We start from the raw sequence: 21383 nt of genomic DNA on the forward strand, positions 1-21383 counted from the left end.
AATGTTCATTCCTATACTTGTTGTATAGAGAAATTAGATATTTCTTACTGGAAAAAGAGGTTCTACCTTTTAAATGAGAGAGAGTTCAATCTTTATTGACAAGTATTTTTATTCATACCTACAAAAGAAAACAAGATGGTATCAAAAGGACAATTTACAAACTAATAGTAACATAGCTTTTTAGTATGCTGTGCCTGAATACCACAGAGCTATGAATCCTTCCATTCAAGTCTTTGTTAATACAACAGGAATGTGTTCAAATACCAGTAAGGGTTGAAACAGAGCACTGATCCGACCCAAAAAGCCTCTAAAGTTTAAATCTTTCAACTTAAAGCCCACACAGTAATTTATTTGGAAGGGAAGATGCTGGACTGGCATTTCGACAGACGTTTACTGGAGGAACAATGGACATCACCGCTTTGTCAAGGGGGCTCTTTAGCTGGTAAGTGGAACCAAGCAGCACCAAGTGGGACATGGCCAGAACATACCAGAGCATTCAATGGTTGTTAATATTCTGCATGAGCTAACAAGATATTCCATGATACGTTTCTAAAATGAACGTTCATTTCTGATCTTTTCAGCACTGAAGCTTACTACTAGACTTCTCATTTCTCCAGTGTGCAATTACAGAAGTCAAATGAAGCAAGGGCTATTTGAACTGGCAAATTTCCCTCTCACAGTCTGTGCCAACAACCTACCTGTATGTTGCGTGCAGACGCACAACTTTTTATCGATCCCCGGGCTGTTCTCTACTGAGGAATACAAATGTAACGGCCCCTTTTTAAAAAATAAACAAGCCCCACGTTGCAATAAAGTAACTGGGCTGTTGTACTTATTTGAACTATGCATTTCCCAAAACAGAAAACACTGTAGCACATACATTATGCCTCTCAATCAGTACAGTACACAAGTGATCTCCTGCCATGTTGTCCAAACATAGCCGGTGATGCACTAAAAAAAGCCAACTACTTGTCAACCCTTCTGCTAATAGTCACAGGACATAAGCCTTAGTACTTGAAGAATTCTATCCCACTCTCCCCACTCACTAACCTACAACCTTGCTCAGCCTGGGGAAAAAAATCAACAAGATTGAATGGAACGGTTTACTAAAGCTCCATCCTTTCCTAAAATTTCCTAGAATGCTACCTACCTGTAAAAGCCGAGTGTAAAAGACAGTTGAAGAAACTCACTCAAAAAGCCAAGGAAAGCCCTATTCAGATCAGGATGTGACTGCAGCTCCAAGACTTACTAGCCATCTCTCCCTCCTCCCCACTAAAGAGGGGGTTAGATTCCATTTGGCCTAAAGTAAATCTTCAAAATTTGAAACAGAAAAACTGAACCATTTTACACAGCACAGTGGGATCCTGAAATCTGCCCAATAAGAGATGTTATATTAAGGACATATACACCAAGTAAATGGTGACTGCTTAATTTTCCTCAGTATTTTCTGCTGAAGTGCAATTTGGAACTTGAGGTGGGAAGGCATAAGGTTTTATTATTGGGTGAAAAATCTAGCTGGTAGTAATTTGAGTACCACAGAGAAATCCAATTAACTTTTAAGAATGAATGATTTAGTTATGAAAACTGGGGAGAAGTACAGAAAAGAAAACTTTTTCTAACACACTTTCTTTAAATCCCTTAAGCAAAGGGTTGATAAGACATCCAGGTGCTGCAAAAATGCTAGCCAAAATTAAATGTTTTTGTTTCTTTCTGTCTGTAAAGTGGAGAGGTTTGGAACAACTGTAAGACGAGTCAAAACAATTATTATATTTTCAAAATCCACCTATTCAAGGACTCGGGTTCAACTGTCCTTGTGGAAAGTCTCAATTTTAATAAGCAAAAATTACACCACCTCAAATATTCTGTTAAGGAGTATTACAAAACATCTTTCTTGTGGTCTATGTGATTGATAAGTTGTTCCTCTCTGCAGCAAGTTTTCATACACAAGCCTCAGACACAATGACAACTGGGCTGGGACATATCTGCCTTGTAGGTGTTTTTTTGGAGGGGGGGTGAGAAAAAAAAATCATTTCAGGTTTCTTAACATGCAAGGCCAAAACATGTAAAGAGAAGTTAGTTTTCCAGTCAACTCTAATTTTAAAAACAAAACTGGAAATGTAGACAGTATCCGTTTATGGACAGTATCCGATAGTGAACTCTACATCTAACCTGCATTAGGGGAAACACCACAATGGGGATGGCAGGGGTGGTGAGGGAAAGGGGAGAAGAAAAGGTTCTTATTTGCAAGTCTTGACTGGTCACCTATAAACCAAATGGTCTCACTTGCGTGCAGGGGGAGGGGGTGGTGGAGGTGGTGGATACTGGTAGTTGGCAGTCTGTCCCATATAGCCCATCACGTTAGTGCCTGGAGGCTGAGGAAACTGTTGCGACATGAGAGGCTGAGGCTGCTGGCCGGAACGGCCCATTCCTGCATACTGCTGCTGGCCTGTGCTCTGCGAGTTTCTCCCGGCATTGGCAGCATTTGCTCCGCCATAGCCAGCGGCACCATATTCTGCCCCATAGCCACTCGCACCGTAAGCAGCAGCTCCATAGGCTCCCTGGGCATAGCCATACTGGCCCTGCTGCGACCCAAACGCAGAATTTGCACTCCCATATGCACCACCGTAGGCCTTGTTGGCTCCGTTTGCAAAGCTCTCGCCACGTTCACGGTCTCGGAAGCTGCCCGAGTCTCTCCGGCCATCTTTAACACCCCGGAGCCGCCGTTCACACTCCTCCTGGTACATCAGATTGGGATTGTTGGAGGTGTTGCTGGTACGGTAACGAGAGCGGCCACCTGATGGTACAGATGAATGAATATGGTGTCAAGCTCACTTAAATGCCCTCTAGATCAGGGGTAGGCAACCTAAGGCCTGGGGGCCGGATGCGGCCCAATTGCCTTCTCAATCCGGCCCACGGACGGTCCGGGAATCAGCGTGTTTTTACATGAGTAGAATGTGTCATTTTATTTAAAATGCATCTCTGGGTTATTTGTGGGGCATAGGAATTTGTTCATTCCCCCCCCCCCCAAAATATAGTCCGGCCCACCACATGGTCTGAGGGACGGTGGACCGGCCCACAGCTGAGAAACGTTGCTGACCCCTGCTCTAGATCAACTGAGCTTACACTATACACTTAACCTTATGCATGAGTTTTTTGCATTTGCATTTAGAGGCAATGTCATGGCAGGGCCACACTTTCCCGCTCGCCTCACACTAACCATGCATTGAGTGTGGTTGTCTGCCAGGAAAGCCCTATGAGGCAATTGGTTGCTCATGCACAGCGGCTCTTTGCAGATAACCACATATTGGGAGGTCAGAGCTAGCACAGCAGTGTAATGCCAGGCACAGGGTAATAGACAAGGCACTGGGTACAGTGCTTGATAGCATTCTATTAAATGTAGCTGGCAAGCTAAAGGCAACCAATATGGAAACTGCAAAAAACAAAACACATGTAGAAAGAAGCTTCTTACCTCCTCCTCCACCACCACCTCTATGGTCCACAAGCTGCATCAGTTTAGGATTGATAGCCTGATTGGCTTCCTCTAGGACTTTTATTAGCTCTCTAGCCTGCTTCAAATTCCCTGGTGTGAAGAATGTATAGGCAGTGCCTTTGTTGGTGCTACGGGCAGTACGGCCGATTCTGTGCACATAATCCTCCGAGCTGTTTGGATAGTCGTAGTTTATCACAAACTTTACGTCTTCCACATCTTTGTGAAGCAACCAAAGCACAGTGAGAGGTTGAGGACAGGATATGGTGGAAGGATGTGCCAACAGAAGGTGGGGAGCACAAATGCAGGTGACAGTAACAAGAAAAAAGAAAAAAGTTAATAGTTGTAAAGAATAAAGACAGTACAGACTTTTCCCAACAGAGCGAAAGGCTAAATGGAGAGATATGCCCATGGACATAAATAATTTATTTTCAGAAAGTCAAGTCAAAGCAGTTCATTCTTCCTCTAAAATTCATCCATCCTTTGCTGCATGCATGCTATGAACACACACACAAATAATATTAATCTCCAAACATTTCATTTGTGGAATTCAGGCAACTTTACACCAGCATGTCATCAAACAAATGTGCCATTCTTTTTATGGACACAGCAACTGGACTGGATGTAGGAGAGAACTGCCACATGCCTTTAACTCTGTTAGGAGAAGTCTACAAAGTCCAGCAACACTGAAACCACTTACCTTCCAATTGTTACAAAAATGGGGGGGAAATGCTTTCCCCCAAAAATTGATGGCTTAGATAATTTATTCCCCCTCTTCCTGGTATCTATAAATTACCCGAGTTTTAAATTTGAAGTACAGTTTGGCCAATGGACATTCAGATCATTTTAATTCTCCTTTAAAAAGGTGTATCACACTAACATTTGATACCACCAAGACTATCTCGGTGAGATTTCTAGCATAAACTGCTTGCAGCTAACTTGAACAATGGGAATAACCCAATATTTAAACATTCAAAACCTTCGAGGAAACATTTTAAAGTTCACAGGTGCAAAAGGCAGAAAATAAGTAAATGTTAGTGTAATGCTTTGAGAAAAATTGCAATACATTTTAAACAGCAATTTTACATTAAAATTTAACAGCTCTTACAAAAAAATCTGCATTTTACAGAGAATATTGAGATTATATCCAAGATAAAACACAGATTGACTTTTCTCGTAAAAATTAGAAACATTCCCTGTTTTGTTACCAGACCGATGCACACTCCCTCCTCCTGTGGGAAATCGCTGCAGACGATCCCGTCTCTTTGCCTTTTATTTTTGGCGGCCTCCTTTCGAAAACTCCGCCCTCTGACACGGGACCACTGGAGCGCGGGGAGCATGCATCAAGGGTCCATGGCAGCGAGAAGTCCCCACACACGCTCGCTCTGTGAACTGGCATGGATGCTTCTCTGTAGCCCCATTTGGCTGTCAAGCGCCTGAGAACCTGGGTTCACGTAAAGGTTTCAGGTCCTCCAACGCTTGTTGTCCCCTCACAGGGCTTAAAGGGGGCAACTGTCAAAAATGCAGATGCTAAAAATTACATCCAAAAGGTCAGGCTGCATCTATTGCCCAGACTGCATCAATTTCAAATAAAGGGATGGGGAGAAGGGCAAAAATAAAAGTGGGCTGTAGTGGTGGCAAAGGGGTATTACGTCTGTTTCTTATTACACCAAGGGGGGGCTCCTCAATCTTTCCAGACTCCAAAGTCCTGAATCACACCAAAAAGTGAGAAGGCAAGATTTCACAGGGGGCAGCGCGAGTCTCCAGCTAGGGTCCTTGGTGCAAAGATCTCAAAGGGCAAGAGTTGGGTAAGGGCAGGGTAACATACCAAGTGCATTCACATCTTCATAGCTAGGATTTAACTGGAGTCTGACAAACAGCAGGCTATGGGACCTCAGCCAATCCCATTCTGTACATCCATTAGTTAGGTAGCCATAATGAATACCAGGAAGCATATCCTTGTTAGAAAGCACAGAGACTGCCAGTTAACAATGAAGGTCTCAATGACTGGATTTTGGTGGAAATCCATGGAAGGGCAACAAGGAAGAGAAAAGAGGTGGGGTCAATTTCTACCTTTAAAAGATGTGTATCAGATCCACATTATCTGAGTGGGGGAGGGGAGGTAACATGCAGTAAAATGACTTCTTACTATTCTATCTTGCACTGATGTAAAATTGTGCTCATCACAGTATTTCTTCCAAGGAATTATAGAGATTCCGTTCTTGATCATTCTAGAAAGGAATATGGCTACCTGGGGATGCATTCACACTGAGATGCCCCCGGAAAATGACTGGGCATTTAATTGGGAGGGGCAGAAACTAGCAAACACGCTTCATCTAGAGAGCTGCTTCGACCACCAATGTAGATATGTCCCCAGACCTGCACTGAGTGATCGGCAGCTGATAAAGTTTCTGTTAAAGAAAACAAACAAAAAGAAATTTAATGATTTGACTTTAACAGAGTGAAGTGTTTAATGAAAAACAGTGCAGAGGGAAGTCTTCTCTCCTGGGGGTTATTCATAAAGAAGCCATTATGGGGGACTCAACTTACCTGGAAGGAGTTTTCTGAGACCAATGTTCCTTTGAGTAGAAGGAAAAACCCTGGTGACTCAGCCAAAAAGTGCGCGCCCCTGTTCTATGTTTTAGGTAGAAGCCTTCACTTTCCAGGAACTTGGAGGAATTCGTCCAGAGGTTTGCCAGCTACGTATTATTAAGCAGCAAACTCTGGGCCCCAAAACAAGCCAAGATGTTATTTAGTAACAAGAAACAGACTCTGGTACCTTTTCCCCCCAGCCTCGGTGAAGTGGAGAAGGCAGAACGGGGAGACTGTTTTCCTTAAATAGTATCCAAATGAGTTGTTTTGGGGAAATATATATATATATATGAGAAGGGCTGATTTTAAGTGTCTAGGCAAGATGCACAAAGAAGCTACCAGCACACAGCAAGCCTGTTTAAAAACCACTGCCAAAAAAATCTGGCCTCACCCCTTCTCCTAACAGGCCCAAGTTCTACCTGCACAGGTCCAGACATGACCCCAGAGGACAGAGACTGAAATCCATATGAACACCTCTAAAGAAGTGTTTCCAATTTAGGGGATGGCATGTGAGAATGAAGGTTATGTGATTAAAGGCTAACAACTTTTTTAGTACGTTTATCACATTTGGGAACTAAGCATTTCAAGTGACAAAATCCTCTGTTTAAACAAAGTCACTCTGAACAACCTGAGGGATTGTTTTCATTGATTGGGTACAAGATCTGCCACTGTGGGCCAGTCCACCAAATTCAACACTAACAGCTCCCAGGAGTGGCCTCTTCCAGATTTCCAAAATATCTACAATATGGAGAATCTGACATTTCTGGCCAATTGAGATGCAGAGCTTAATCACAATACAGATATTAAAGCGGGACTGTTTACCCAAGCATCCGGAAGCAGCCATTTTTACAGCACTGAAGAAAACTGAGATACATCACACTACAAGAAACCCCTTGTAGCTTTTACTATATAACCTCAGCAATCCAGTCTAGGTGGGAAAATGAGGGATAATGCTCGTGTGTTAAAATACAAGTTACGTTCATGTATGTGAAACAGTGCTCCATAGTAGTGGTGAGTCTCTAAGGTGCAATTACATTAGTAATGCATCTGGACAGAGAGGGATTTTTAAAAAGATGTTTGCTCTACCGTCTGGTAATTCTGAACAACTTAGTGGGTGCAGTCCAATCCTAGTCATCCAGCAACAAAGCTGAAGCTGGAAATGAGAGGGTGTGTGGAACAATTGGGCTTGAGTAATTGGACGTCTCTTCTCCCCACTGGCGATCGATTAGTCATGCCTAGGCCTTGCTGCAGACCAAAGCCTGTTGTTAGGAGCAGGAAGAGATTTTGAATATGAAAGAAAAAAAAAGATCAATGTTAAAAAAGGCATTTCACATGTGGGGGAAAGTCACGCTTTAAAATTCTTTGGAATAAGTTTCAAATCTAAAGAAACGACCTGAGAAGCAGGCAGAGAAGCCCATGTGTACAAACCTAGCCCACGAGATGCAACATCCGTAGCAATGAGGATAGGAGCCTTTCCAGAACGGAACTCTGAAAGGAAAAAAGCCATTAAGTCACAAAAACCACACATATGAAATGGATCTTTCTTTCCCATGGTTCCAGAATTAGACTTGAAACCTTTACATCGACTCACACTAGGACTGCATGCACTTAATTTTCTGTTTTGTTGCATTTCCATTAGGAAAGCATGTAAGAATGCAAACGCAATACTGAAATCAACAAATAGCTAAAAATAAGCATGTTCAGCATATAGATGAGATCAATAAGCTTATGATTTTGTATTGTATTTCACTTATGCGCAAAATCAAGTATTATCTGGGAAGCTAGGGAAGCTTTTCCTGCTACTCACCATTAAGCACCCAATCTCGTTCTGGTTGACTCTTGTCTCCATGAATACACATAGCTGGCCATCTACAAAGACAAAAGGTTTTCAACAGTTTTAAGCTGCCACATGCACCTCTGGGGACAATGTGGCCCTACAAAAGCTAGAGACTGCACCAGCGAATGTTCCAAGTGAGGGTGGCAACAACATACATTGGGGAACAAGAGCATGTTCTTCAATATTATTTTACTTGCACCACTCAATTACTGTGTGTGCATTTCCAAAGTAAGAACATAATTATCTATGTGTCATACTTAAAGTGCTAGTGGTTAATTAGTATCTCATTGCCTGGAGCTGCCTCAACAACCTACCTATCCCCTCAGATTCTGGAAGAGTAGTTTTCCCTTTTTATCTTATTGGCAATTGTTTTGATGAACATCTTTAAAACATGTACACTCTGGATTCTCAAATACAGTACTGCATACATTAAGTTTCCAAGTAGGCAGCCACACCATTCCTTCTGCAACCTGGATTCCATTGCAAGCTAAACATAGGAACATCATTGCAGCAACAAAATTAAGCCCTATGCATCTTTAAGGCTTTTCATCTGTAACATTATCAGTTCAAAGACAGAGCAGAAGGCCTACCCATCTCTACGCATCCTTCGAGTTAGGTCATCACATCGTCTTTTTGTCTCCACAAATATAATTGTCTTATTCTCTTTTTCAGCCATGATTTCTTCCATCAGTTGGATTAGTCTTCGAATAAACACACACACACAACAAATTATAAACATAAAAATAAGCTAATTTTGTATTATTTGAGGCAAGTCATTTACAGCAATATTCAATCCACTCAAAATTAATTATGCACAGCATTTAAATAATGAGTAAAAACTCGCTTAGCTCAGTGGGTGTTTTATGGATAAAGTAACTATAGGTTTTTGGCCTCAATCACATGAACTATCATAACAAGGAGCACTGTTTGAACTGCTCTGAAAGTCCAATTAAGATCCAAAAGGCAGGATAAAAACAAATAAAAATCATTAAATAGTTACATGTCCGGGGTCTGCCTGAATAACTAATTGCCATAGGCTTACTTAAATAATGCTACTTTAAAGGAGAGAGGGGAAGTCTAATTTACAAGAAAATGTAGGGAACTACAGCAGCATCCATACTTATGATCTTTTTCGCTCTCCATGCACACGTCCACTATTTGCAGGATATTATGATTGGCACTCAGCTCCAGGTTGCCCACATTGATCTGGACGTAATCATGCAAGAAATCCTCAGCAAGCTGGCGCACCTCCTTTGGCCAAGTGGCACTCCACATTAGAGTTTGCCTGTCAGGCTGAAAGAATATATGTTAAGCTAGGTGGTATTCTTTAAAGGGGGGATTTAAGGAAAGCTAATACAGTGAAGGTTTACATACCCGTATCTGATCAACAATTTTACGAATCTGAGGTTCAAAACCCATATCCAACATCCTGTCAGCTTCATCTAGCACAAGGTACGTACATCGGCGGAGATTAGTTTTCCCTGCTTCCAAGAAATCAATTAGACGTCCAGGTGTAGCAATGCAAATTTCAACACCTTCAGGGAATGAAGTTGGGGTGGGGATGAAAGTTAGCATAAAAGGAACTTAATATTAACCAAGGATTCAAATACTGAATTCAAAGATACAACAGTTATGTACACAGCCAACACTTTTATGTGCATCAAGTTAGCCTAGGCCTTTTAGCCTAGGATTCTTAAAGAAGTTTAGATAGAGATACTGCAGACATTAAATATGCAATCAACATTCTTAACCAACAGTCTACATACAGTCTATGCATACAACTCTTTGTTTTTTTAATGAAGGCAGACAGAAATCTTCCAATTTAGGTCAATATTTAAAAGACTGCATGGTAAAGAAAAGCCTCACTAGTACAGCTCACAAGCTGTTCATGTAAGACTTATCCTAAGGCTTCAAATTTCTACTTCCTCAGCCTTTATAAATATTTCAGTTGATTTTTTAAATACAGTAAGCCCACAGCTTAAGCAGGGGTTATGTTCCAGGGACCAGGCCTAAAGCCAAAATCACTTATCATCAGAACACATTGTGGTCAATGGTGGATGGAATTGCCAAAGTCTTTTTTCCAGGACACCCACCCCATTTCCATTTAGTTTTTCTTTTTTTGTCAAGCATATAAAGCTGAATGCGCACAAGTTAAATGTATGTAAGTTGCACACTTACTGTAACAAATTTAGTAAAGAAGAAACAGAGGAAAGAAAATGAAAGGGGGGGGAATCCATCAACTTTCATTAAAAATACATTCACCTATGAGACAGCCAACATAATTTAAATATATTAATTGAAATATGCTACCAAGAAGGTATCCATACAAAGTTTTAATCACATATTGGGGTTGCACAATTAGTATGTTACAACCATCCTGCGTAAAGCAAGCCCACTGTTAATTACCTCTCTCCAAGTCTCTGATTTGAGGACCTTTGGGTGCTCCTCCGTATATACAGGTACTCTTCAACCTTGAACATTTACCATAATCATCGGCTACCTGTTGGACTTGCTGGGCCAGCTCTCGGGTAGGAGCTAAAACCAAGCACTGCAAAAGAAGGCATCAAAGAATACCATGTGATTTTATGTAAACTGCTTAAACATCAGAGGCAAAGCCCACAGCTCTCTTTGATTTACTGAAATGTAATATGATAAAGCATAAAATGTATGTAAAAAAAGCATTAAAAATATTTACTCACAATTGGACCATCCCCTCTTTCCAAGTATGGCTGGTGGTTGATATGAACAATTGCAGGCAGCAAGTACTGAAACAGGGATAAATCAAGATATTATGGGACATGAAAATGAAAGTCACTTCTCAAATCTTACCTATATACTGCTTAAAGACACAAAGTGGATATACCAGCTGTCCAATTCACATACGCATTTTAAGTTAAAATGAGATTTACAGCTTTCACCTCTTCATGTATCTGAGAACAGCCAACCTGGAGGTGAAAGGGGCAGTACACCAATACTGCAATGGGTCAACATGGTTCCCATAATCATCAGGCATGCACGGGTGCTGTACTCTCAAGTTTTAGTCACTGAACCAAGGGCAGAGAAGCAAGGATCAGCAACATTAGATGCTTCTGCCAGTAAGACAGTAATCATAGAAAGCCAAATACAGAAAGCTGAAAGTACTCCATCAGCTAAGCGAAGGATGCTTAGTGTAAGCTACAGCACAACTGAATAAAAGGCTCATGAGCTATGACAATATTCCCCTCAATGTGATGCTACTCAACATTACACGGCTGACTTCTTACAACCCCTCCAAGAACATACACCACAAAAGCCTAAATCTACTTACATGACATCAGCTTCAATTAACAACAATGGACCATGCCCAAATAAGCATTTAGTATTGCTGCTTTAGGCTGATAACTTCCAGATAAGTGCAGAAAGCATTATGTTAAGTCTCAAAGGACAAAGTGAGACTTGCATTGAAGGGGGTTGGATTAGATGATCCACAGGCTCCCTTACAACTCTATGATACTTCTGAGCAAACATGCACAGGCTCAGGTGTCATGATATAAAATGTGAAAAAATTAACCAAATATCACACCTTTACCTTGTCCTTGTTTAATTTTAGATATCTACAGTGGTGCCTCGCAAGACGAAATTAATTCGTTCCGCAAGTCTCTTCGTCTTGCGAGTTTTTCGTCTTGCGATGCACGGTTTCCCATAGGAATGCATTGAAAATCAATTAATGCGTTCCTAGGGAAACCGCCTTCAGACCGGGGGGACAAGGGCTTTTCTTCCCACCCCCAGCATTTTAAAAAACCCCGGGACAGAGGAGGACTTCTCCCCTGTCCGGGCGATCTTAAAATGCTGGCGGGCGGCATTTTAAAATCGCCCCGGGACAGCGGAGGACTTCTCCGCTGTCCGGGGCGATTTAAAAGCCCCTGGGAAGGCAGGCAGGGGGGACAAAGACTTTTGCCCCCCGCCAGCCTTCAGAAGAGGTCCTGGACCTCTTCTGAAGGCGGGCGGGGGGCGAAAGTCTTTGCTCCCCCCGCCTGCCTTCAAAAGCCCTCCGGGACAGGCAGGCAGGGGGGAGCAAAGACTTTCGCCCCCCGCCCGCCTTCAGAAGGTGTTCCCTCCCCGCCGCCCGGCTTCGGAGCACCGTTCCGAAGCCCGGTGGCGGCGGGAGGAGGCGTTCCCGCCCCACCGCCCGGCTTTGGAGGAGGTCCGAGGACAGTGGGGAAGACGCGCTGCGCTTCCCCGCTGTCCCGGATATTTCCCTATGGGCTGTCGTCTTGCGAAGCAAGCCCATAGGGAAATTCGTCTTGCAAAGTGCCTCCAAAACGGAAAACCCTTTCGTCTAGCGGGTTTTCCGTCTTGCGAGGCGTTCGTCTTGCGAGGTACCACTGTATCTATCTTTACAAGATGTTCACAGTTTACTATAAAAGGAAAAATATGCCCAAATTCTGCACTTAGCCTTGGTGTACTGCAGAAGTAACAGGAGAGGAGCAGCTTTGTTCTATTCTTTTCACATGAATGCATAATGTCACTGTGATTGAAAGTAAGTGCTTTCCTCCCAAGGAATTTGGAGACAAAAATCATTCAACAAAAACTGAAAAATACATACTGCCAATGTCTTTCCAGAGCCAGTCTGTGCAATGCCCACCATATCATGACCACTAAGGGCCAATGGAAAGCCCTGGCACTGAATTGGAGTTGGTTCTGTAAAATGCTGGTCAATCAAGACATCCATTACATACTCTGAAAGTTAAAAACATAGATGTAATCATACATTAAAAATAGCACAGCATATATTCTGTATGAATTAAATTTTTACAGAGTGCAGTTTAACCAATGCTACATGTTAGTATCACATTCTGGGGCCAAGTACTGAAGATTTATTGATTTTTATACTACCTTTCAGGGCTAAGGTAGTACCCAACTTAAAAATTATTTAAATAAAAGGTTGTCAGATACAAAATTCACAATAAAAGTACTAAAAGCAATTCATTTAGAAATAGAACTGATTGTTAAAATTACAACTAAGAACAAAGAATAGCATTGTTATCACTTAAAAGCAGATTTAAAGGACCAAGTCTTGAGAGGCTGCTTAAAACCAGTCAATAAGGGAACCCAGATTTAGTTTCCTGGGAAAGACTTCAATAACAACAACGTGTATGCAAATGTATGGGGGGGTGCCAAACTGGGTCTTAGACCTAAGTGAAATAAAGCTTAGTTTCGCCCCTGAGCACTGGGAATCAATGCAACTGGTAAAGAATCAGTGTTATATGCTCATATTGCTCCCGCCCCCGAAGCCACTGAAGCTTCTGAACTGTTTCAAAGGTAGTCCCAGAAAGAGTGCATGACAGTAATTTAGTCTTGAGGTAATCAGCTCATCAATGACTATGGCAAATAGGGGTGCAACTAGCAAATGGCAAATCAGCTAGTTGTCTGGGAGAAACTCCAAGTTGTATACCTGGTCATTCAACCTCACCCAACACATCCAGTTCAGCAGATTTCCCAACCTCAGTATTTCTGTCAATGAGGTTTCAGATTCTTCACCCTCTTTCATCCCAAAACTGATGTCATCCAAGATCTCCCATTAGTCACAGCTGCAAAGCAGAATACTTACGTGGAAAGTTACACTGGTGGAAGGCAAACACAGGCTTGGGGCAAACATCTGATCCTCTAACTGTAATCTCTTTCTTTCTTCTTAGCTCATCAACCTCATACTGTTTAGAGTAAAAAAATGCACATAAATCTTGTGAAAATAAATTTTTATATAACCTTCCATTGTCATGAAAAACATTACTGGCTGTCACGAAGAAGATAATCCCTTCATTTCTATCAGTGCATCATCATCCATTTGCACTTAAAGTAAAATGCTCTGTAGCTTTAGCTTTATGTTCCAACAACCCTACTTGACAGACAACGCATCTTTTAACCTCTGAAAGGCAGAATAAGAGGGTTTTTAATAAAATATTTATCTCCATATTAGTTCCATTATCAAGAAAATATTGAAAGTATAGCCAAGTAGGTACTAGAATTCACGTCAAAACTGCATCCACCTCAGGGGATCACAAATCCCATGTAGTAAAAGCAACAACACACAAACCACCAAAAAACCTCTAGAGCGGCATTCCTGAATACATTTATCAGGAAGCAAATCCCACTGAATTCACCATCCAGAGTCTTATAGCAACAAAGTTTTCTCAGGTGAATTCCTTGCCCAAACTGCAAGATGTTCAATATGCTACTAATCCAAAAATGAAACACTAGTAAGTCACATATAACTCCTCATCTGCATCAATATTTCAATTTAGTTTAGATAAAGAATCTAGCAAGTTATTTTTCCCACTTGCTTTGCATCTGATTGATAGTTTCCTTTAAAATGCTTTATTTGCATACTGGTTAACTTGAAGAGTTGTGAATAATTTCAACAAGCACTTGAGAAACTTAATTTCAGAACATTTCCAAGTGATTTTCTTCCAAGGTGACTTGCATATTAAAAATTAAGACATACACAGTATCAACAAAAAATAGTCAATTTGAGCACATACAATTCATAATACATAACTGTAATGCCACAGAACCAGCATCTGACAGAGAACAAGTAAAGAAGAAAAAGGTTTCCTACCCAAAAGGGCACTGCCTATGTAAAACTGACCTTTAATAACTAAGTCTTCAGGGCCTACAAAGATCGGAGCACAACAGTCTTCTGTGCTTGGATTGAAACAAGCCAGAAAAATTTATATGCACTTAACACTTGAAACCAAATTTATTCCAGAAGTTCATTTTTAACAAAATACACTGCAACTCAAAAAACATCCAGGCCACAGTTTTAAGGTGAAATCACCTATATAAACATATATAACAAGTTAGACTTGCATAGGCAAAACTGGCACCCAGGTAATTACGAAGGGCATATTTTATAAAATAGATGTTTTATCTCGCTACCATTTAGGCCATTTGATATGCTACAAATTACAGTGGTGCCTCGCAAGACGAAATTAATTGGTTCCGCAAGTTTTTTCTTCTTGCGAGTTTTTCGTCTTGCGAAGCACGGTTTCCCATAGGAATGCATTGAAAATCAATTAATGCGTTCCTAGGGAAACCGCTTGCGAGGCTGGTGGTGCGGAGGGCTTTTCTCCGCACCGCAAGCCTTCAGGACAGGTACGGGAACAGAGGGGAAGGCGCGCAGCGCTTTCCCTCTGTTCCCGGGGCTTGCGTGGGAGGAGGGTTTTTCCTCCCCACCGCAAACATTCAGAACAGCATTCTGAATGTTGGCGGTGGGAAGGAAAACCCTCCTCCCACCCCAAGTCTTCAGGAAAGCCATCCGATGCCGCGCGGCAGCATCGGAGCTTCGTTCCGATGCCGCGCGGCGGGAGGAGGCGTTCCCCCCCCCGCCGCCCGGCATCGGAGCTTCGTTCCGATGCCTCGCTGCGGGAGGAGGCGTTCCCCCCCCGCCGCCCGGCATCGGAGCTTCGTTCCGATGCCTCGCGGCGGGAGGAGGCGTTCCCCCCCCGCCGCCCGGCATCGGAGCTTCGTTCCGATGCCGCGCTGCGGGAGGAGGCGTTCCCCCCCCCGCCGCCCGGCATCGGAGCTTCGTTCCGATGCCGCGCGGCGGGAGGAGGCGTTCCCCCCCCGCCGCCCGGCATCGGAGCTTCGTTCCGATGCCGCGCGACGGGAGGAGGCGTTCCCCCCCCCGCCGCCCGGCATCGGAGCTTCGTTCCGATGCCGCGCGGCGGGAGGAGGCGTTCCCCCCCCGCCGCCCGGCATCGGAGCTTCGTTCCGATGCCGCGCGGCGGGCGGAGGTCCGAGGACAGTGGGGAAGACGCGCTGCACTTCCCCGCTGTCCCGGAGATTTCCCTATGGGCTGTCGTCTTGCGAGGCAAGCCCATAGAGAAATTCGTTTTGCGAAGCGCCTCCAAAACGGAAAACCCTTTCGTCTAGCGGGTTTTCCGTCTTGCGAGGCGTTCGTCTTGCGGGGTACCACTGTACTAACTTAAGTATGTCTGGGCAAGTAGCTTAAAATACTTTTGTAGGCTTTTTTACAAGCCTTGTGTAATCACAGAAAAGATAGATTAGAAGTAACTTTATAAATTGCAGTAAGTGAATGAAAAGATTACTACTGCAATGTGCAGGCTGACAAAGCTATTGACAGAAATAATTCTAGTTATTTTCATATCTGTGTTAGCACTCTATATGGGAAGCATTAAAGCTGGGAAAGTTTCCAAGTATACCAAGCACAAAAGGAAGAACAAATGAAACTTACTGGAGTCAGTCTGGCCACTTCTGGGTGTTCAGCATAGAAATTTTTTTCAAACTTAGGCAATTCATTCAAGTCCCATTTCTTCTTACGGAGACGTTCACCCGGGTTTCCAAATTTTTTAGGAGGAAGTGGACCGCCAAACCTGGAGAGGAGGGGGATTCCAGTTGAAGTTATTTTTCAAAGTATTTGACAAACATATGCTTGCGTCTTTATTATTAAGCTAAGAAAACATTTCTGTAATGGGGGAAAGTGTCACCTATTTCATCTTATTGATGCCACTACCAAGAAGGCCCTCTGCCTGGTTCCCTGTAATCTGAATCTCAGTGAAGTTATATTAAAGCAACATTCTCCTCCTCTGACTATTTGCTATACTATATCCTTAACCAACAAATAAACAAAATGAGACCTTGGGGCAATAGAAGTATTGTTGCTTATCAATAACATAACAACAACAGTTCAGCTTCTGGAAATACTGAAGATAGCAAGAATTGATAAAATGTTTATTCCAGGGATTGTCTTTTTGTTTACTGTTGCAGGAAAGCAGCAAAAAATATTCCAAGCAATTACTTTAATCTAAATGTTTTAGAAAGTATTATCAGCAAACACTGAAAAATTCTAAACATACCTTTAAATATTTTTGCAAAGTTTTTTTAACTTTACTTTCTAACAAAACAGAGCATAACTTTGAAAGATCAAATTCCACACATGAAAACAAAATGAAAAACAAGGTAACTTTATAATCAAACCATTTTATGCACAATTTAGCAACAAGTTATGGGAAGCATGCATATGTACTAGGATACAGTTTTAACTTCAACAGTTCATTTATGACACTAACAGTGCAACTCTAAGCACATTTACACATAAACTAGTCCTAGCGAGTTCAGGGAAGTTTACACCAAAGTGTGCAAAGGTTTGCAACCAATACTTATATGGGAGTAAATCTAACTGAACAAATCTTACTTTTAAGCACGTATGGACTGTGCTGTAGGCTGCCTAAAGCAATGGGATGCTCAAAAATTACTTTATTCCAGATTTTCTCATTTACTGGGAAGTAAGTCCTATTTAACGTAGTGGGCCTTACTTCCGAGTAAACAGGATTAGGATTGCAAAGCCAGGGTGCTTCCAGGCAGAGGTGTTTGGAACCTCAGTATCAGTGACACTGAATCAGCAAGTCACACATCTATAAACTGTGGTAAAATTATGCAAATCCCCATGCAGTTCAATCAGACTAGCAATATCGGTATTGGCAGCACAGTGACAGCAGCACCAATGCTTCTACCACATTAGTATTTACAGTGGTTGGAGAAGCAACACCTGGGGTTGTTATCATTTTCAGTATCACCACAAGCTGTGTCAGCTGATCCCAATTCTTTCAAACTGAATGCTGATCCAAAGCATATTTACTTGCAAGTTGTCTCCTTGATTTGAACAGGGGTTATAACAAGTAAATGTGCTTGGGACCACGGCATATGCTCCTCAAGTAACAACATAAGAAAATGATACTGATAATGATACATATGCTATCTAACTGTTTATGCACTCTATAATTAGGCTTGCGCTTAAATATCCCAAGTAAGAACACGACAAGGCATTGAACAACAGCATTATACAGTCACAAGGAAATTCTCACAACTGAGCTAAAATGAGCTTAGGTTGCAATCATATTACAGAACACCCCGTCTGATTTGAACAAATTCACCCTGGGGTAAGGATTGCACTATGCCTCTGCAGCTGTACTTTAGAATCTACAGTACTTTACTACTGCTGCAAAAGTGACACTGACAGTCCCAGGAAATACTGTGTCCCACCTTAACCCGGAGGAAGAGGAGGAACGCAATGTTGGGGATCAAATAAAGTGATCAACAAGTATAAAATCTGCGGGAGTTGGGACCGGTGCAAAGTGTGTTCAGAGGCCTGCTGCCCTCCGATCAGTTAAAGGAAGAGAAGAGGAACACAAACGAACTTTGTCCAGGGAGCCTCTAGTTCCCGCCTCCTAAGGCCTCGCATTTCCTACCCCAGATCTCCACCCCTCATGGGCCCACATTAAGCACCTCCCTGTCCCCACCTTGGACTCCATATTGCAACGCCATTTGCCATCCGCTTAGTTACATTCAGCAACCATATTGCAACCTTTAATTCCTGGCAAGGGAGAAGCCAGTAGTAGGTGAAGCTTTCCTCCCCGCGTTGCGGTGGTGCAGAAAGCTTCACCTGTTGGATTACAGGTGCAGCTGTGTGAAAAACCAGTAAGCTTTGCTACAAAACACATACGCACGTATGTATGTATGTATGTAGCAGCTTTTAACACACTGTAGCCCCTTATATTTACTCAGGATTACCACCCGAGATCAAATAAACTTATTCCCCGAAGAAGCGTGTTCATAAAATCCTCTAGCTCGCTTCCCCACCCGCAGGGGCCGAGGACCCTCCGACCTCTCTCCTCTCCTGGCGGGTCTCCTGTGCGGCAGCGACGAGGCAGGCAGAGGCCCAGCAGGGAACGAGCATTTCCCAGCGCAGGAGCATCGCCACAGGAAAACGGCTCCTGGCGGCTTTCTGTCTGCCTGTCGCGAAGCCCAGTAGACTCGGGTTCCCCGGAGGAGGCCGCCCCGCTCCCTTCCCCGCCCAGGCCTTCCTTACCCGCCGCGGTCGCGGTCTCGGCCTCGGTCTCCAAAGCCTCGCATCCTCACAGGCCGAAGGAGTCCTCTGGCGCCAGGCTACGTGGGCGAGCAAAGCGACGACCGGAGTCCCGGCGCTGAGAAGACCCGAGCGCGGTTGTTATTGTCCTGCTATATCCCTTCTTTCTCCCGCTAGGGCCCGATTCCCGCAGACTCCAAGGCAGGCCGAATGGAAGCAGGAACCGCTCGGCGCGAAAGACAACGCCGTCTTTCTTCTCCGACCTCCCGACACAAAATGGCCGCCGCCAACCTAGCTTGCCGCCTCTTACGTTGTCGGTCTGGCCGACTGTTGCGTAGACTACGGCGCTGAATAGCCGGGTGGAACAGAGAGGGAACGGGCGCCTGCGCTTATTCTCGAAAAACGCAACGTGGGTCCTGTTGTAAAGGGCTGGTTCAAAAGGATCCTTCTACCGTGCGCGGTACAGAAAGTACGCAGGCGTAGCCTGCATTCGTTTAGCTCCTTGCGTCGGGGAGCCAACTTCTGCCCATTCTTGAAAGTCATCTGCGCAAAGATCCTGTCCTACGAGCCTAAAGAAAGCTCTAATAGAGGTAATATAAAACTGCCTCCGTAATTTACGTAACTGGTGCCAGTGCTGCTACGTTGCGGGACTGTATGTGAGGAAGCTACCCATCTTTCGTAGAAACTACTGGGATATAGCAGAGCTACGCACACTCTGTAACGTGTAGGCTTCAGAGAATATCGCCTACCGGCTATACAGAGGAAGCGAACTGCGCTTGTGAGACAATGAACTTCGTATGCCGCAACACGGATCCGGTTTTGACAGCAACTTTCGCTCCTAAATGCTCCAAGACGCGGATTGCTCTCTGAAATTTCAGTTCGCTTCGCTGCTAGGAACCTATTACTACACTACACTACACGCCACGCCAATGTACACGAGCAGTACGGGATTGCCGGGGTTGCAGGCGGGCCTTAGCCCAGGGCTTCAGATTTGTTTTGTTATTGGAATTAGTATTTACTTTTTTTTGGCTTGTGCACCACTTTGAGGTCCTCAGGGCTGTGAAGCAGTTTATAAACTTGTAAGCAACCGAAGTACAGCGAAACCGCAGAAATCGTTTACTTGGGTGATAAGCTTGAGACCAGGAACTTTTGTAAGCACCTTGGGAGCCTTTGTGTCTAAAAGAGCAAGTTACAAGAACATTTTAAAATGGTCTGCAGAATCAGACAAAATGTCCACTAGTGCAGTGTTTCCCAACCTTTTTTGGGCAAAGGCACACTTGTTTGATGAAAAAAATCTTGAGGCACACCACCATTACAGCCCCGTGACGTCAGCGCGCAGCGTCACGCCGGGAGGGACGCACGAAAGTGTAAGTTTCAATTTTTTTCCCTCCCCCTTGCCGGGGAACCTCCAAGCTTTGGGGGTGGGGGGGAGGAGGCAGCAAAGCGAGGCAGGAAAGAGAGCGCGGCTTGGCTGGGTGAGCTTTGGCAGGGGCAGGGAATGAGAGCCGCGAGGCGGGCGCTGCGGACGGAGGCGCTGCCCGCCAAGCTCGCAGGCAGCCAGGCAGGCAGACGGCGAGAGCCCCGCGCTGGGCGGTCTCTCCTCGCTGCCGCTGCCCCGCCTCTCGCCGCCCGACTCGCCCGCCTCCCTCCAGGCAACATCTCGCGGCACACCAGGCAACATCTCGCGGCACACTAGTGTGCCGCGGAACAGTGGTTGGGAAACACTGCACTAGTGTAGCATTCTGTTCTCAAAGGAGATAGCTAGATGTCATAAGAATAGTTATAATAATAATATTATTATTTATACCCCACCCACTCTGGGCGGCTTCCAGCTCATATTAAAACATAATAAAACATCAAACATTAGAAACTTCCCGATACAAGATATAGCTACAGTCACCAATTTAGCTTGAAAAGAGGATTAGACACATTGGCTGTCAGTGGCTACTAGTTATGATGGACATCTCCACTATCAGGCAGCATTCCTCTGAATGCAAGTTGTTAGAGTACAGTACCATCAAATTCATGACCTGTTTGTTGGCTTCCATATTTTCAGGGTTGTGAGAACAAGTTGCAGTTGTCTGGTGCCAGCATAAACACTGAACCTACTCAAGGTATTGTCTGCTTTATAATTACTGCGTGTGTCCTAGGCCCAAATCCTTGAGTTAAAAGCAGTACTGTACAGGGTGCTAAATCTTGATTTATCTGAATGAGGCAGCATCAGAAACCATGGTTTGATCTTGGCTTGTTTGGATAAACCACGGGCAGTTTGCATGAATTAACAAATTGCAGTTAGTTTTAAAAGGAAGCGAATGCTTCTGATCTCATCGTGGTTGAGCCCGAGGAAGAGAAGAAAGGTGGGAAGCCCACAAGCCTCAGGTTCAAAAATGTAATGCTATCAGCCCTCCTCCCTTTGTGTTCAGAGATGTTCAACATCACCTTTTGATTATGTTTGGCATTGCTGGATGCAGAGAATTCCTTGACACATGTGCTGTCAGTGGCACAGATTACATAGAAAGAATAAGACAATTAGAATAAACTTATTGGGAGACAGCTTCCACTTGTTACCCACATAACAAATGGGGAAAAAGTAGTTTAATGCA

General features: G+C 43.7%; 1 protein-coding gene across 1 annotated transcript; it reads right to left on the reverse strand.

Annotated features, from left to right (window-relative positions):
• Positions 1 to 91: 91 nt before the first annotated feature.
• Positions 92 to 19043, reverse strand: DDX17 (DEAD-box helicase 17). The gene is made up of 13 exons (XM_081211044.1): positions 18784 to 19043; positions 16150 to 16288; positions 13507 to 13606; positions 12502 to 12635; positions 10616 to 10681; positions 10323 to 10464; positions 9291 to 9451; positions 9037 to 9209; positions 8507 to 8617; positions 7887 to 7948; positions 7508 to 7567; positions 3470 to 3706; positions 92 to 2794 (listed from the first exon to the last, which is right to left on the reverse strand). Exons 1-13 carry the CDS (start codon positions 18825 to 18827, stop codon positions 2280 to 2282), a joined length of 1944 nt encoding a protein of 647 aa, XP_081067170.1. The 5' UTR covers positions 18828 to 19043; the 3' UTR covers positions 92 to 2279.
• Positions 19044 to 21383: the final 2340 nt, after the last annotated feature.

This window comes from Podarcis bocagei, assembly GCF_964188305.1.
Source record: "Podarcis bocagei genome assembly, chromosome: 10".
Lineage (NCBI taxonomy): Eukaryota > Metazoa > Chordata > Lepidosauria > Squamata > Lacertidae > Podarcis > Podarcis bocagei.